Source organism: Amblyomma americanum, chromosome 11 (genome assembly GCF_052857255.1).
Source record: "Amblyomma americanum isolate KBUSLIRL-KWMA chromosome 11, ASM5285725v1, whole genome shotgun sequence".
NCBI classification, from domain to species: Eukaryota; Metazoa; Arthropoda; class Arachnida; order Ixodida; family Ixodidae; genus Amblyomma; species Amblyomma americanum.
The window spans coordinates 43,171,414-43,188,489 of record NC_135507.1 but is presented as its reverse complement, the minus strand read 5'-3'; the positions used below and the strand labels follow the sequence as shown (position 1 = coordinate 43,188,489).

General features: G+C 47.5%; 1 protein-coding gene across 2 annotated transcripts in view; it reads right to left on the bottom strand.

The window, feature by feature from the left end:
• The window catches only part of LOC144111410 (MYG1 exonuclease), a 19,543-nt gene extending 2,467 nt beyond the window's left edge, over positions 1-17,076 (bottom strand). The window contains exons 1-8 of one of the 2 annotated variants that reach the window (XM_077644694.1): positions 16,954-17,076; positions 14,628-14,783; positions 13,789-13,884; positions 11,286-11,516; positions 9,040-9,118; positions 5,956-6,078; positions 4,445-4,626; positions 747-918 (exon numbers count right to left, since the gene is read on the bottom strand). In XM_077644694.1, coding sequence (XP_077500820.1) covers positions 753-918; positions 4,445-4,626; positions 5,956-6,078; positions 9,040-9,118; positions 11,286-11,516; positions 13,789-13,884; positions 14,628-14,770 — 1,020 coding nt within the window. In that variant the 5' untranslated portion in view covers positions 14,771-14,783; positions 16,954-17,076 and the 3' untranslated portion in view covers positions 747-752. Of the gene's footprint in view, positions 1-746; positions 919-4,444; positions 4,627-5,955; positions 6,079-9,039; positions 9,119-11,285; positions 11,517-13,788; positions 13,885-14,627; positions 14,784-16,804 lie in introns of both variants that reach the window. The other variant, XM_077644693.1, reaches the window with a different exon arrangement.

The following is a 17,076-nucleotide window of genomic DNA, read 5'->3' as shown; positions in this document are numbered from 1 at the left end:
CAGACAGGCACCATGGCAATTTCAAAGCTTCAGCCTCACAACCTTTGCTCGTGCATATTAAAGAAAGCAGCTATGCCCAAGCACAACAAAGTCAGTCACATGGAAACATGCTGTCTAGAAGAGACTGTGGCCTTTTGTGCACTGCGTTCCAAACAGTACTAGTTGTATATATATAAAAAAAAAGACCAAATCTTCACTGCACAAAAACCTTTACCAAACAGCAAGGTTTGATGCATTCACCTCTTGTGCTGTGGCTGCACCTACTATATACAGCATTGCATGGGACAGTGATGACAGCGCATTAAACCCATGCTATGATGTTTCGATGCATTAACAATATGCCAAAACATGGATTTCCACCACGAGCTGCACCCAAGATCAATATCATGCGTTGCTAAAGCCCACATGCTGTACAGCGCTCTCTCATTAATTTGAACTCACTTGATTCAAACATCCCGTTTATTTGAACGGATGCATTGGTCTCATCAACATACAGTGTATTCAGAAAGGCTCTCCTCTGCTTGAGTCAAACATCCCGTTCTCATTTCAGTTTGAACTAATGAAATTTCACCGTACCTTGTTTGTTTATCAGGGTGCAAGTGTATCACTGCAATTAGACACAGATGCCCCACCGCCAAACTGAACAGGAGGAGGCAGAGGCCTGACCTGGGCTGTTTCTGACTAACGGTCATAGTTTCATAAGGAATCTCACACAGCCAACAAAACTGCACAAAGTCTTGACGCACCTGAGGCTAAGCGGTACCCTTGAGCGTTCGCATGGCAATCTCGACAACGCCCTCTTTGGTCTTGTGGCCGCCAATGAAACCGCTGGCGTGGATGAAGATGCAGTCGTCAATGCCGGTTGCCTTTGAGAGCTCTTCATCTCGCAGACCCCGCCACTTTTCAGGGAGATGGATTCTGCACAGCGTCGCATACCAAACACATGGCGAACATTTTGGAACCACAACAATGTCGGAAACAAATGTGGCTCGAAAGTGATCATTCGAGCAATGGAACTTGTGGAGCAAACTCTTTACCCCATTTCAAATTTTCTCCTTCAACTGTGCAGGTACGCTGGCTACCAGAGAGACTTCAAATGGGCACACAAGTTAACAGGTTTAGGAGCAGCAATACATAACAAGCACCATTAAATGTAGCCCAACAAGACGTACCATGTTTACCCAAATGTAATGCGACCACAATTTGACATGAGGGTTGCTTCTGCAGGCACACAGGACTTGCTTTGGGATACAAGGAAGAAGACGTACACATTAAACGAATTCGTTAGCATTTACACCTTCAAAGCTGCACCTTGCTCGAAAGCTTATTGTAGAGGAGGGCCCTGGATGAATTTCAACCACCTGCTTTCCCTTAGCATGCACTCAAAATCTCTGCAGATGGGCATTTTCGCTTTTTATGCCTTGACCAAGATGCAGGTGCTGCAGTTGGCATAAATCCAATGCTTCCTGCTTCAGAGCGCACCGTCAGAGCTCCAGTGTTAAGTCTGTGACAGTGCTATCTGTTAAAAAAAATTTGGAGGGATAACTAATCACTGATAACATGTGACAATGCAATCGCACAGAGTTGACCCTTTAACCCCCAACAACAAGCTGTACTCATCGTGAGACTGCCAAAGACAAGTAACGGTTCGCAATTGCGTTGGTTGCAATTTTCAACACTGGAGGGTCGTAGTTGTCCATGAAGCGTGTCTTGAACCTTTAGCGCATTTTATAGCCTTACGACGGCCATTTTCGCCACAAATCGTGAAAGGAATGTGGCGATTTCGGTATGTTTTTTTGGGAATTAATTTGGTGGTTAAAGGGTTAATGCACGCTAATGATAATTTAATTTGTTGGTTCAAATCTCCCGTCATTTCGTATGATTTGCTATATGCTTACAAGCCTGCTATTCCATGTGCCTCTTTATTTTCAGTAAAGCGGCCAAACTTCGGCTTGCATGTGCAAATACCTGCGTACTCTTTTTGGACCGACTTGAACACTGGTGGAAGATGACAAAGACAATGACATTCAACGTACAGCACGAGAGACTGGCAGTTTAGCATGTGAGATGGTAGGCTGCGGCGATGGCATAGCAGTCTAATGCAGCGGCCAGCAAAGCCGACCTAATCACGCTGCCGCCTGTTCAAGTCCCACTCGTGGCCAATTTTGTTTTCCTTTTTATTTCACACCCCGATTGAGTGCGACACGAGGAACCGTCATGGCGGCTTTTCGCCACAACAAGCTCTTACACTATCGCATAATACTTAAGTCTTCTCGGTTTGTTACTGGTCCACATAGAGGAGCTTGAAGAGCATGCTTACAACTCCAAAGCTCTGCATGGGTGAAGAAAACTAAAGCCCCTTCACATTAAATAATTTCAAGCACTGGCGATGCAAAAATCTGAAAATCAGCATCACTTCATGAAGCCCAAGGGTTCTGTGCAATTCATTTTTTTGCGTTCCCTGATCACCTACGTAAATCCACGCATGCCTCTCCTGCCACCATTTCCTTCAATCACTTTGTACTTAACTAATCATAGTGTAATTGCTCATAGCAGACTGAGTCTGCAGATAAAGTCCACAAATGATTTTTATTATAATTTGGGCATTTTCACGTAGGCCATGCACCGGCATGCTCTATTTTGTGTGTGCATCTTACGCAGGAAGGATCGGAAGCAATGGCACGTGGGGTTCGTCAGCACTCTGTGAAAACTGTTAGGGGATTCCCCGAGGCTGAAAAGCATCCCTGACCCGGAGAGAACCTCTTTAGATCTCGAAAGATGGCAGAGAGAGCTCAGAAACCTTTTATGGAAACAGTGGCCATCGGTCACGAAAAATAGTGGTGCAAAAGGAATGGGGACGACGGCAAAGAAATACCGACCACAGGAAAATGATGAACGACCAGCTAGCACACACGAAGATATTAACAGTGGCTAGACTGTTACGGTCGGCTGAGGGGCCTGATAAGCTAAAACGGGGGTTTTCAATCCTTCCAGCCTCCGGGAACCCCGATGGCTTTTGAACCCTAAAAAATTGGAAATTGGTGGTCGGAGTTTCCGGAACCCTTCACTACGGTGTCCCTCAGAGCTTCTGTCGCTTTGGGACATTAAACCTCCATAAACCTCAATAAATGCCCAAATCAATCGAATTCAATCAACAGTGAGTGGCTGTCGAGTGAAACAGTCTGCCTCAAGCGATTACAGTATGGCCAATCCCAAAATAAAGTGAATAGGAGAGGGGGGGGGGGGGGGGGGGGTAGACGCGTCAATGGATTTAGGTGCTTGGGCGGGCCCAAAAAAGCAGGGAAAGGAAACCAAAGGTTCCACAAAAGCTAGTTTGAAAACCTTTTTTTCTTTGGCATGTATGGTGCACACACAGTTAGGCCAAACACGACTGTAATGAACCTGGGCAGAGCAAATTATGCCTTATACCGAACACACAAAGCTGTTTTACCACCACTGATGAGGAACACACAGTAGACGCCCAGAAGAATGATATGGGACTATTTGGTTTCAACCGATTTCTTTTCACCGTGTCAAGTGCCGCGAATAATCTCCACTTTGTCGGAAAGTGGCAAGGCTTGTCGCTGCTTCATCATTGTGTTCACCACAAGACACATCGTGACTGCGCTTGCAGGATGAACTGCCGGAGAGCAGCAAATATTGAGATGGCCTCAAGTTAGGAATGGCCATAATCATGGGAGCAGGTGCATGGCAGGAGCACACAACGCGAACAAAGAAAGCCTAGGGGATACTAAAAAAATAATAAGCGTGGCCCGTATTTTGCCATCGATCATTCCCTTCTCCTTTCTCTCCGTATGTCTGTTCTGGTGCTCCTAATCTGTGAGCTGCCTGGAGCTGCTTGCGCATGCAGAGCACTCCCAAGATTGCTAGGAGTGAGAGAGAGAGAGAGAAACAACTTTATTGAAAATGCCTGCAGAATTGGTTAGGCTCCCTCCACGCAGGAAGGACAAGCTTTTACCGCGATGTGGCCATTACGTCAGTCTCGTGCGTTGTGCTCCTTGAGGTCTTGGTCTCTCGCTACTTCCGCAGGTCCGAGAGGGCCGCCACCCCCTTCCTGGGGGTGCTGCCCCCCTTCTCCTCGGTTTCGCTTGGTCGCTGCCTTTCTAGAGCTGCCGTGTTCAGTAAAAATTTGGGGCAACAGGTCGGCTATTGGCAAGGATGCACGTAAATGACCGAACATCCGACGGCTGTTGCATCCGCAAGCCAGTGCTTTGGCTCGACTGTCCACAACCTAGTGCCTAGCGTACGTACTATTGAAATTTGGTGTAAAAGGTTTGGTTATTTGAAACTGCTTGGTAATATGAAAAAAAAAAAATCAAGTGAATTTCTGCTGTTCGTTTCGACCGGGTGTGACTACTCTGGAGCAAAGGCACGACCGCTGGAAGTGCGCCAGCAAAAGAGTCCCGAGGAAGAGGGAACTGACCGGCACTCGAAGGAGCCAAGTGTCACGGGCACACCCTGCACCCGCCAGCTGCCGTTCTGGTCCTGGTAGAGGACGAACTTGACCTCGCCCGGGATGGCCAGCTCTTCCTCCAGCGCCAGCAGGTGGTCCTTCCAGGGGCAACCGCCCCGCTCCAGGGTCACTACGCTGCCCAGTTCACCCACCTAGACAGGCAGAGCGAAAAGAGGGATTACAGCCGCAAAAAAGGAAACTGCGGCAATTGAAACACTTGCTCAAATTAAACCGCCTCCCCCAGAGTGGAACAACTGGCAACTGCTGCAACACTGCAAGCGGAAGCAGAAACAGTACGCGCATTACTGGAGAAAACTTGAAGATTTCACCGCTCTTGAGATCGCATGGCCATTTCAAGAGCAATAACAGTGGAGCATTACAGCCCTCACTGGCTGGCCAATTACACAGGGCAGGCCACTTGACGTCGTGTGAACCAGATATCGTACATACTCGTGAAACGGTCGCACCCCAACTTGGCAGCTAATAATTCGAAGAAAAAAAAAAAGAATGTCAGCCAAATTAACTGATTCATCTGCGCATAATTTTGCTCGCGTGTTAAGTTTTGCTGGGAGCTAACAGACAGTAATAACTGCGAGCGACACTCTGTACAAACATGGGTGCATCATCTCACACACTGGACTCTGACTGGAACCACGAACGTCTTGTGCGTTCGGCGTTAGCACCAGAAAAAAACAAAATGTTGTGCTGCACACAAGCTGGATTGGGGTGTACCCACACCAGCGGTGTGTTTCCTTGCAGCGGCACGCTGTCCACCGGGCTGGGGAACTAGCGTCGAATCGGCAGCAAAAGAGCCTTGAATCTAGTCCTAGCTTATCATAAAATGTCTAACCTGGTTACCGGTTCACCATTACACAATAACCTCGCATTAAATTTAACATATAACTGGCCTCTGCAAGTCCTTCGACTGTGAAGTGCAGAAAAGCGGGCCAAGTGAAGGCACCCCACAACGATGGCCGCAGGTCACACACAGGAATCAAGCGCCCTGGCTGAACCGTCAGCCAGGGCATCATTATCGTCAGTCATGAGGCTGATATTCTGATGATGTCAGTAACTCATAATCACACGATGGCTGCAAGCAGAGTGATCCGACCAGTAAACTGTTTTACTCCAGGTGGTCTATTCAACAGTCGTCGGTCGCACGTCCTATCATTCATACCTCCAATGCACTATGTATTTGAAGGATTTGCTGGAGCTGTGCTAATTCATCATAAAGGTGCAAGTCGCAGCATAAAACGTAGATGCATTATCAGGGCTCTGCTGTAGTCAGAAAAATATTTGCGGAAAAATGCCAGTCCCGTCAAGGGGCCACAGCCCGTCAAAAAGAGCACCCCTTACATAAATATACACAGTATATGACGATGACGATTGTGTTGCTGATGGCAATGTGCACCGCCTAAGGGTGCAACAAAACGTGAGGATGTGAAACTGGCACCGATGATATATTTTCATACTGTGCCAACCTTTTTTCGCTGCTGCAATGCTGACAGGACGAGCTCCCGGGCAGGGATCCAGGAGGTGGCGTAGTAGCGGACGCGGTCCAAGAACTCTTCACCAGTCAGCTTCATGGCCTTCTGGAACTGCTCCTGTGGTTCCCCGGGATGAATTCTCATGAGCCCAGATGTAGCCAGACTTTTTAAAACAGACAGGTAGCGCGTGCATGTGCTGCCCACATCGAGTGAAGCACAAATCCGACAACCAACAGGGAAACAGCAAAACAAGAAGGCTGGAGTTGTGGGAGACCAAATACCACCACACTTGATTTTCCCTTCAATGACGCGAAGACAGCTACGCAGAAGTGTTAATGGAGATCGCCTGTCGTATACCTTATCCAGCAGATAACACGCACTGTGGGTTCGAGTTATCAAGAATTGAGAGTCAAATGTATTTTCGACGCCTGTCACGCGTTACTAATGATTTCGTTTTGTTCGGGCTCACATTCACGTCAAAATGGCATTTTAAAGTGCTCTTTTTTACACAAAATCACTTTGTGTAAAAAAAGCACTTCGCAACAGTATCCCCACAGATCACGCCAAAAGAGGAAACTGCCCTCAGGTGCAGCCCTTGGAAGAAAGAGCTTAGCCAGTCAAGTTAACTGGCGCCACCATGTGTAGCGAGAGCACATCACACAGAAGAGCCAGCACCATGTCTTCTTGGTCCAATTTTGGGCAGATCGCGAAATAGACCCGCTCTCCTCTTTAAACTCCCTCTTCTGAGGCCATCTTACAAGTTCTGGTCAAGCAAGCCACAGCGACCTTCCATTTTTATAGAGGCTATCCAGGCACTGATGCCAAGTGTGCTATTATGCAACTTGAACATTGAAGTGCGACCTCCAAGCGAAATATGCATGCCAACAAGCTGCTGGTATGAGAGGAAGCAACAGGCATGAGCAGCTTATACCCCATTCACAAAGGCATTTTAAACGCCCTGGAACCGACAGTCTATCGACTCAAAAACCATTCATCATCATCATCAGCCTGACTACACCCTCTGCATGGCAAAGGCCTTTCCTATATCTCTACAATTAACCCTGTCCTTTGACAGCTGCAGCCACCATAACCCCTTAAATCCACTCCGTCACCCTTCAGAACAAGTGGTTATCATGCCCACACATTACATGCTCTGCCCAAGCCCATTTCTTCCTCGTGATTTCGACAAGGATGTCGTTAAGCTGCATTTGTTCTCTAAACCACTCCGCCCACTTCCGGTCTCTTGATGATTGATTTTTATGGTGCAAGGGCATCTGCGGCCAAAGAGCGCCATGGCACAAGGTATTTTTCTTCTACTCAAGGTGGGGTCAAAGGCCCATTTCCCAAGCATTTCACCCTAAATAAGCCGGGCACCAGACCCGGGGAAAGCTTGTACCCATTGTATCACCAGTGGGTACCCGGCGGCACTAAAGATCGAACACCGCACCTCCCGCATGCGAGGTGTATGCTCAGACCACTAGGCCACTGCTGCTTAGTGTTACACCTATCATTTTTCTTTCCATAGCTCGCTGCGTTGTCCTTCACTTAAGCAGAACCCTTTCCTTAGCCTCCACGTTTCTACCTCATAGATGAGCACCGGTAAGATACAGCTATTGTACAAAGGCTATTGAGCACTGCTGTATGCATAGTTTCAATGGCCATCAAGTCAGTAGTCTATGGAACTCTATCGAGTGTTGCCCAAATTGCTTCGAGTGCCGCCAACACGCATTTTCGTGAACAATACTGATGATACATTCACAGTACAAAAGCGTAAACAAACCTTATTCTCCTAAACTTTAATGCCAGCAGTAAAATATTAGTCTGTACAATAATTCAAAAACTGTTATCAGTCTAGTTTAAAGCGCGATAATTTTATGCTTGCCATCGCAGAAGACAAAAGCGTCAGTGGTATCAGTGCTCCCTGAGCATTACAAAACTGCAACAAAAAATCATCAGTGTCTTTCAAGGCAACGCAGCTGGCCTTTAATAATAACTAAAACCTCTACGACTCTAAAAAATGTATTTTGACATTTAGTTTGGGTTTATGAAAATATTTTTGTCATTTGTGTAAAATCGAAAGTAGCGATTGTGGCACCACGCAAGCTTGGCATTAATCACGAGAACCATTTCAATGGCCATTCAGCTTTGCCGTGTAGCCGCAACACAGCTTAGCGGTACACAAGGAAACAGGGCTCAATGTGCACCATTGATAACCAAGAGGGGTTCGGAACGGTTTCAAAGAAAACATGCAGGTGACATGCAAGTCACGCAGCTCAAAGTAAACTTGTTCCAGAGGTAAATGAAACACAATTTTGAGAAAGACTTCTGTGAGATATTCACATGCTGAGGCAACACTGTGGGTCACGAGTCATGCTGTACTCAAGGAATTTCGATGAACTTCGACCATCTAAAAGGCTCTTCCATCTAACAGGAACAATGTCTCAGGGTACCGTCATTTTGCATTGTGCCTCCTATGAAGCGTGGCCACCACAGCTGGAAAGGAACATCTCATAAGCTCACGCCACAACCAGTGAGCCACCGTAATGGATCTCTCGGTGACTACCGCTTACTGACGGGTGCATGTGTTTCAGCCCCAAATTCGCTTAACGGCATCATCGTGCACCCGATTTCCAATACCCAAGATGGCATCGCAATTAGGTGGATGACACAGCCACGTTTCATTCTTTTAATGCAAACTATACCTTTGTAACTACACAACGTCAGACGACACTGATGGAACCGAATCAAGGACTGACTTGCGAATACGAGTGTGCCTGTTGTGTGCCAGAAGCGAAAACAAAGCGAACAGAAAGACATTACCATGTACCAACCAGATTAGTACAGCAACTTGTTTCATGATTCATTTTTTAGACCTTTTGCAGCTGGCAGCTTGTAACGTGCACCACGAAGGCTGGCAGATGACTAAAGCCAAAGTACGAATAAAGAAAAATATCACAGGAAGTGATATTCAATCTCCACCAAGTTTGAATCGCTGAAGATCGACTTAATGATTTCCAGGACAGCGTCCTCCAAAGCTGACCAAATCTTAATTATAGTAAAGAAACAAAGAGGGCTCACGTCAGGTTTGGGGTTTGGTTCATTCCAAGGAGGATTGAGGTGCGCCACTCGGGAACTGAGGTTCGTGTTTATCCGGTACCTGCGAGGCAGTCAGCAAAGAAGACATTGATCCCTGTCAAGCAATGCCAAATAAGCAACTCTGCCATGTGGCATTGCCCAATTGGCACTAATTCACAGGCAAAGCCTAACTGCAATAACTCATTCTGAGTGTGTAATAAGAGATTTCGAGATGAGTGTGAACAGTTAGCTACACTTGGGCACACATTTGCGGAGCACTGCCAGTCAACTTCAAGCATCCGGCACTATTCAAGATGCACCAGAATCCCGGTACGTGGGCATAACTGCATTTCATTTCCATTGGAATGTGGCCACAAACACTGAGAATTGAATATCTGCTATCATATCTCGCAGCAAAGAACCACAGGACCTAGCCACCACAGAGTATTTTTTACCCTTGTGGAAATATGGGGGGACAAAGCCTTTCGCCCCGCCCGCACTCCCACCCCGCGGATGCAGCGTTCCCGCTCGCTAACCGCGGAGGGGTTCGTGCTCGAGGGACAAAGGGAAGGGACGACACAGCGTTAACACTCATATGCTATTTATTACACTTGCAATCAATACACAGAGCGGGCCAGCTAGCTACAAAACATCAACGAGGCATTCCTCGGAAATAGAAGGCTACGTAAGAAGGACTTCCGACTTACCGGCTGGGGAAGGGGCGCGACTTCGGAGGTATCGGCGGCGAACGTTTGTATGCGCCGATAATGGCGGCCGGGTTCTCCCGTGCGCGCCGCATTCTTGAGGCAAAGCCATTCCCAGGCATTTGCCGGGGAAGGCGACCAGAGCGCGCGTTTGCTGCGCTCGCTTCGCTGCCTGGAACCAGAAGTCCAGCGGCAAGGCACAACGGATCCCCATGCGCCTGCCGCGGAAGGTGACGGGAGCGTGCGGCTCCAACCGCTCACGACGCTGGCCGGATCCCGAAGGGTTCTCTCCGGTTCCGCAGAATTCCGCGTAACCTACGAGGTGGCGCTCCCGTCGCCGTTCCCTTTCCCCCATAAGGGAGACTTCCCTTCTCGCCCAGCCGGGGCTGCCCGTCCCGACGGCCGACGATGAAGATGGGCCGCATCGAAACGGAGGGGGGAAACAGGTTCTCCACATCCTGTTGCATAATGCTTGCGTGACACTAACAAGAGGCAAAGGCTGCAATGTGCAAAGGCAGTCACAGTCCAGGCACAAAAGAGATGACTACAGCTTACTTGAAACTGCCTGTTTAGCGAACGGAAATTTTTGCCACGCAAACATCGGGAGTATTACAAAGGGCCCTCTTAATTCGAACTTGGCATATTTCCAGGAAGTTTTCAGTCTGCTTTGAATTCGAATTACCGAGAGTCGATTCGTAGTGCAGTGAGACCTCGTTAGTTCAACCCCCATTAATTCAGAAATCCAGATAATTAGGACAGGCGACATGGTCCTGACCAACGCCTCTATAGCTCGATGGCGTCAAACGTTCGTTAATTTTAAAGCTGCTGGGCCCACACCCGTTAATTCGGACATGCTCCCGGCTGGTTGGATACGGTGCTGCAGTATGACCGACAGTATGACCAACACAGAATGCAATGGTGCCTACACTGCACCTTACATCAGGTAATGACAGGTATGTTAACATTCAGAGGGCCCCGCCGAAGAAAAACTGTGCGACTGCATAGTTTCAGTTTTCCTTTTCAGAGTTGCACTTCAGACCACAACGATGGCGACATGACAGTGCATCGGCCTGCCAGCTCAGTGAAGTTTGTTGCAATTTGGACGCTGACTGGTACATCACTGGTCTTTATGAATTCCTAAACCAGAGGGCGTCTCGCCAACGCGTTTCCCTCGGTTCTGTCCGCGTGGCTCTTCCTTCCATTCTTATATTGTGGCAAAACAGCATGTTCGTCATGCACTGCTCGCAGTTTGCACGGTTGAGCCTCTTCACATGCCAGGACGCCACTTGTGAGTCCTGCGTTAACTATTCCGCGTTATGCATCTGATGTCAGTCGGAAAAACCATTGTTGCCGCACAGTTCTCATCTCAAAAGTAGAATACTGCTGCCTCGGTTTTACACCAAATAAATTTACTACGATGCGAACAGTTCCTGGCAATTTCGAATGGGGCCATCTGTTAATTCAGACCTCCGGATATTTTTGCCGGTCCCTTGAAGTTCGAATTAACAAGGTTTTACTGTAACATGCTGCTGTCTTTCCCCCTACCTGGGTTCCCCATCGTAGGCGCTGATGCCATTGTCAATGGCGTCAATCTCTTCCATGAAGTTCTCGTAGACCTTGTCGTAGATCTTCTCCAGACTGGGGTCGGCCACTTTCCAGCCGAGCGTCTCGGCAATCACTTCCCGCCCGTGGTGGGCATAGACGAGGCCGGCGCTGCTCAGCTTAGTGGTCCACTTCTTGGAGGAGTCCAGCGAATGCATCGTCTCCTCAAACCCCCTGGGAAGCAGAATGCAAAGCACGAGGGAGAGAGGTGAAACCCTTATTAAACAGATTTTTGCCCTCAAAGGTGGTCCACTTAGTTTAAAAATTGGCAGTGGCTTAACTTGGATAACCCTGGAATTCAGCGAAAAGCAAGGACGCTTGCTAAGCTCGTCCATGGCTCCTCCTCTACACGCTCATGACAGCCGTTCAATAGATACCCACACGACCACGTGGCTATGACGTGGTATCACATGGTCTTACGACACCCCCATCAGGTGTCATCACGTGGCTTCACATCACCCCATCGGATGTTCTTAAGGTGAACCCAAAGGCCACCCAATGTCAAAGGGCAACTCAAGGTCAGAGGTCAACTAAACGTCATGGGTTCAACACTACAACTATACCACACATGATCATACGCAGCTAATGTGGTTGAGGTCGTTCAAGGTCATTCCCCGGCCTACACGACGACTGTTTTACCTAGCGTAGTGAAGCTTTCCGCTTCAAAACCTCAGAGCTGGCTGTTATGACCTGCACATGGCAGACAAGCATAAGCTGATCACGGGCTTCCAGCATTTCGTCTCCATCGAAATGCGATTGCCGTGGCCGGGATCGAATCCACATCTTTCAGGTCAGCAGCCGAGCGCCATAACCACTCAGCCATGTGGCGGCTAGAAAAACCTCAACATACCAAGGAAGCCAATAGGCGAAAATGAAAGTTCTCCTTAACAATGGCAGTGGCACTCAGACTGGAGAATGTCTTCATTCCAGAGCGATTACGACAATAATTATGAAACCGATTCTATCCAGTTTTTGTATTTGCCAGCCTTCGTCACAGGCCAAAGTGACGCCATGCCCCGCATTCACTGTCTGTCACTGGCTCAAGCCCAGTGATAGCGAAGGTGTCACTTGAGTCAAAGAAGAACAGCAGGAAATACAAAAACAGAATGGAATCATTATATTATGCCAATCTGTACAGCTGCTACTGCTGGAAAAAAAAGGAAAAATTTCAACTTTTTTTTAGTACTTTTTTCAACAGAATATTCTTTTTGAATTCAATGAGATAACTGTGCAGCGATTAAAATCTCAACAAGAGCAAAGATTGCACAGTAGACTCTTTTATTAATTGTTAATCTGGTTTCTCAACACTGCACTTGTGTGGCAGTGCTGACTTTGCTAGCTGTCAATCAGACAAAGACTAATACCCCTGTCACACGGGCATTTCGAGGGCCCTCGAACCGATAGTCGATCGACTCAAAGGCGATCGAGCGCAGCTACACGGGCAGTTTCAATGGCGATCGAGTCAATAGCCTATCGAGTCAACGGAGCAGCACGGAACTCCATCGAGATTTCGAGGGTCTTCGAGCGCTGCCCAAGGTTGCTAGCGTTGCTTCGAGCGGCGCCAAGCGCACTTTCGTAGGTACAAAAGCATGAACAAACATTATTCGCGTAAACTTTAATGCAAGCAATCTAAAATAATTAAAAAATTGTATCAGACTGCTTTTAAGTGCATTAATTTTGCGTTGCGGTCTTTGCGTTGCTTGCGTACTTACCGTTGACAACTTGGCGGCTCCCTGCCCGCCCGCTTCACAGCGATAAAAGCTTCGTCGCTAATCCCTCAAAGCAATATTGTGTTCTAAGCTGTTGTATTCGCCTTCGATTTGCCCATTCTTACCCTCGCATAACGTTTCAAGAGACAAATAGCTTTTGTTTTTCAGATATCAAATCGACTTCCCCTGTGTTAAGCCTGACGAAGCAGCGTTCCGACGCAGTTGGACTGGCTTGGTTTTGGCTCGTCTTGTATTAGAGTGGCTACAGCAGTGTCTGCATCTGTCCGTCACGTGCGTGCAACTAAAAGGGTTTTAAACGACATGCGCGTATGCGTGTATTTAAGCATTTCGTATACATTTATCAAATATTTTTGTTATTTTTGTAAAATCTAAAGTAGCGATTGTGGCGCCACACAAGCGTAGCGTGAGACACGAGAACCTTTTCAATGGCCATTGAGATTTGCCGTGTAGCAGCGACACAACTCCTTCGAGTTCGATGGTGATTGAGAATCTCGAAGACCTTCGACTCGATCGGCATTGAAACTGGCCGTGTGACAGGGGTATAAGTCATGAACGTACATGCCTGCACTCTAGATCATAAAATGCATGAGCTGGGCCTGTGTTTCCTGTCCCAAGGATTGGTGGTCCATGCATCTAAGCTAGCTTAGTGGTAAAAAAAAGAAAGAAAATGGTCACTTTCTGCCACATTGAAGATGCGAATCAATCAGGGCACACACCTTTGGTGGTGGTCGTAGCGTTTCTTGGCAGGGTCAAACACCCCACCGACGTCCACGACAACGTCGCACGTGTCAAGGACAGCTGGGTCCCGAGATCTGTGCAACAACCAGACATAAAACAATATGTGCAGCTAGAACATGCCCAATGACCAGCATGTGCAGCATAAAAAAAGATTGCTACAATAGAAAACATTTTCTCGAGTGAAATTTTGTCTCAAATAGTGTCTTTAAAAAAAAAAAAAAAACGAATTGCAATCTTTTCTTCTCGGCCTGAGGTGAAGAAATGACAGTTACAGAAGCACCGACGGTAAGAGCTGGTGGTACGACATGCTCTTCCCTTTTCTATAGACCTTATTAAGGCATTTCACTCGTTTGCACGCCACAGCCTGTGAAGGTTACGGCTTTCACAGACTACGGGCTGCATTCTTATTTCTCAGACATAGCCAGGACCTGGCGTGGCTTGACTAGAGAAATTGTACAGTGTAGTGCTTGAACTAGCTATAACACAAGTTATTTTGCCCCTCAGATTGCAAATCGATATGTGCAATGATCTAACAAATGGATATGTTCTGAAGTTTTCAAGAGGTTTATTTAACTGCTGCTAGAATACAGGAACCAATCTGAGGTTCAATAATGAAGCTGCCTAGCTTGAAAAAGCAATTCTGGTTCCATTTATTACCACGAGGTGGCATGACTCACAACAAGAGGAGTAAAATGGTGTTCAATCAAGAGAGATGGTGTCAACTAAAGGCCAGAAGAACCCACGAGGAAAGTGAAAATTGAAGCAACTTTGTGGAAGCTGCCTGCTAAACATAGACTCAATGCGATTCCCTGCCCACCTGACAACAGTGGCATCCTTGTACTCGGCAAGCTGCTTCAAAAGGAAACAGGCGAGTGCTTCGTCACAGTGGAAAGTGCCATTGTGGGTACCGATGGTCTTGCCCATGGCTGCTGGCTTCTTTGCGGGTGGTTCGCCTGCCATTAGTGATGCTGACCTGCATGTAAAGTCCAAGAAAGTCACTATCTGGTCCATCTCAGCAAAAAAGCGCAGGAAACGGGACCAACGCTCATCAACGACAAAGGCACTAGTATGTTTCCTTTCTTGTTCACGTGTGTCATAGCGTTAGCACTAGCGGGCCCGTTCAGAGCTTTCTTTACTGGTCGGGAAACTTCACCCAAGTTTGACTTAGAGACCAAATCGGCCACTACAAGAGGCCAGTGTCAATAAGGGGCTCCAATATCCCGGCCTGTCAGCCAACTCCATGGCAAAACCATTGTGCATGGCGAGATACTGCTGTACTGACTATCATATTGACAGCACCCATTCAATAAGGTTAAGCAAACTGTGGACTACCCTCAAGAAAAACATGCACACGTACAAAACTGAAGCACTAGATCTACCCTCACTCTTGCAGTGCATTTGAGTGTGTTCAACAGGAAAATAAAGATATCTGCTATCTCTGAGGCCCATGTACACTCAAAGGCGTCAACCTCACTTTAAACAGAAGGCTGAACTTACGGACTGGCATGGTGCCATGGTCGCTCTACACAGTATATGGAGCTCTCCCAATGAGTTACACAGAACTGTTTCATAACTGGTATAAAACTAAGACCCCAGTGCCAGTATACGTTTTTCAATGTACAAGAACTATGGCATTAACAGTTCAGCTCAGTGCTCTGATTCCGTGCTTACAGATACAAGTTAGTGTTTCAGGCACCAGGGCACACTTAATGCACCCGAGTTCCACAGAGCTGACATCGGCCTCAACGCTCGGCGTAAATAACCGTGGTCATTCTTTATTGCTGAATTTTTTTGTGCCAAACCTGCACTGTGGGCTATCAGATATGTTGTAGAGGGAAGGTCTGAAAATGACGAGTCATCATGGCACGGTTTTCAATGAGCCAGGGGCCTTTAAAATGCAACAAAATCTCAGTGTCTTGTCTTGAGCGCTGGATTTCAGCAGCATGAACATACAAGCAACAAAGGCCCTGAACAAAGCAGCCCTAAAATTTGCCTTCCAGCCCTCTAAACAAACGAGCACACGCCGCCTTTGCTAAAGGTAACCGAGCAACGGTGGTTTCTTTCTTAGCCGCGTAGCGAAGCATCTATGGTAGTCCTTAAGCCCTGAATCTGTGTAAAGTAAGGTGAACCCTCGTGCTCGCGTTCCGACAACTTTCAGTATTTAGGGGTGCCGTAAAGGCTGTTATACGGTTGATAAGCAAAAACCTGTTGCTCGCTTACTTTTGGCAAAGGGGTACATCGATATCAGCAGCATGGGCACGGCGGGAATTGCGACTTCGATTATCGTAGGCGGCGCAGAAACTTTGCTATCAACGCGAAATTGGAAGGCTCACTTCGTGGAAAACCTTCCTCAGGTGGCCCAAACTTCGTAACGCGGGCTTAATGTTACGTGAAAACATATTTATTATTGTCGTTAGCAGTGTTCTGAACGTAAAAGCGCAAAAAACACAAGGACACAGACTAAGGCAGACAACACGAGCGCTTACTTCCAACTGATTTTATTTCATGCAAGAAGCGAAATTTATACTCTTGATAAGTGTCTGCACATGCTTACAGGGCAATTACCGCAGAGTTATGACTGATACCAGTTATCATGTAACACATATGAAAGATGTCAGATATGCCATCTCTTTTTGTGACAGCAGAATTGATGGAGCACTTATGCAATCATCCCCAGCTCGCGCTATCTCCAAAGCTTCCACAATTTCTCGGGTAATTTGGCATTTGTGCACGTAAAGGACTTTGCACTTGTGAAAGAGAGGACGACAACCCTCTTTACTTTTTCTTTTGCACTTTAAACAATGAATGCTCATGTGCCCCCCTTTTTTGTTGTTCACAACGTAGTCATGCTCGCTCAACCGCTCGTTCAGGCATCGTCCCGTTTGGCCTATATAGCAGTGACCGACCGTTACCACCTTCTGTCCGCTGTCTTGCCAATCGGGGGCCTTTGATGCAAAGAGGGGCGACAATCGGAAACTATGAAAGTCGACCTACCGAAAGTAAACAGTCGCCGCTTCAACTCGGAGCGCGCCAACAGATCGCACTGTTCTGCCAGTTAGATGCAAGGCAAAAAGGCCGCGGAGCATAGAGTGTACACAGACTGGAAGGCTCGGAGAAAGGCTGGGGCGACGCTAGGCTCCCACCTTATGCTGAACGTCAAAAGGTCGCAGCTGCTTGATCCGTCCGTGCTGTAAGCAGGAGCACAAGCGCTTCACACGTGCCGGTACGCCGGTACAGCCTAGTCTAGTGCCGGCCGGCAAAATATG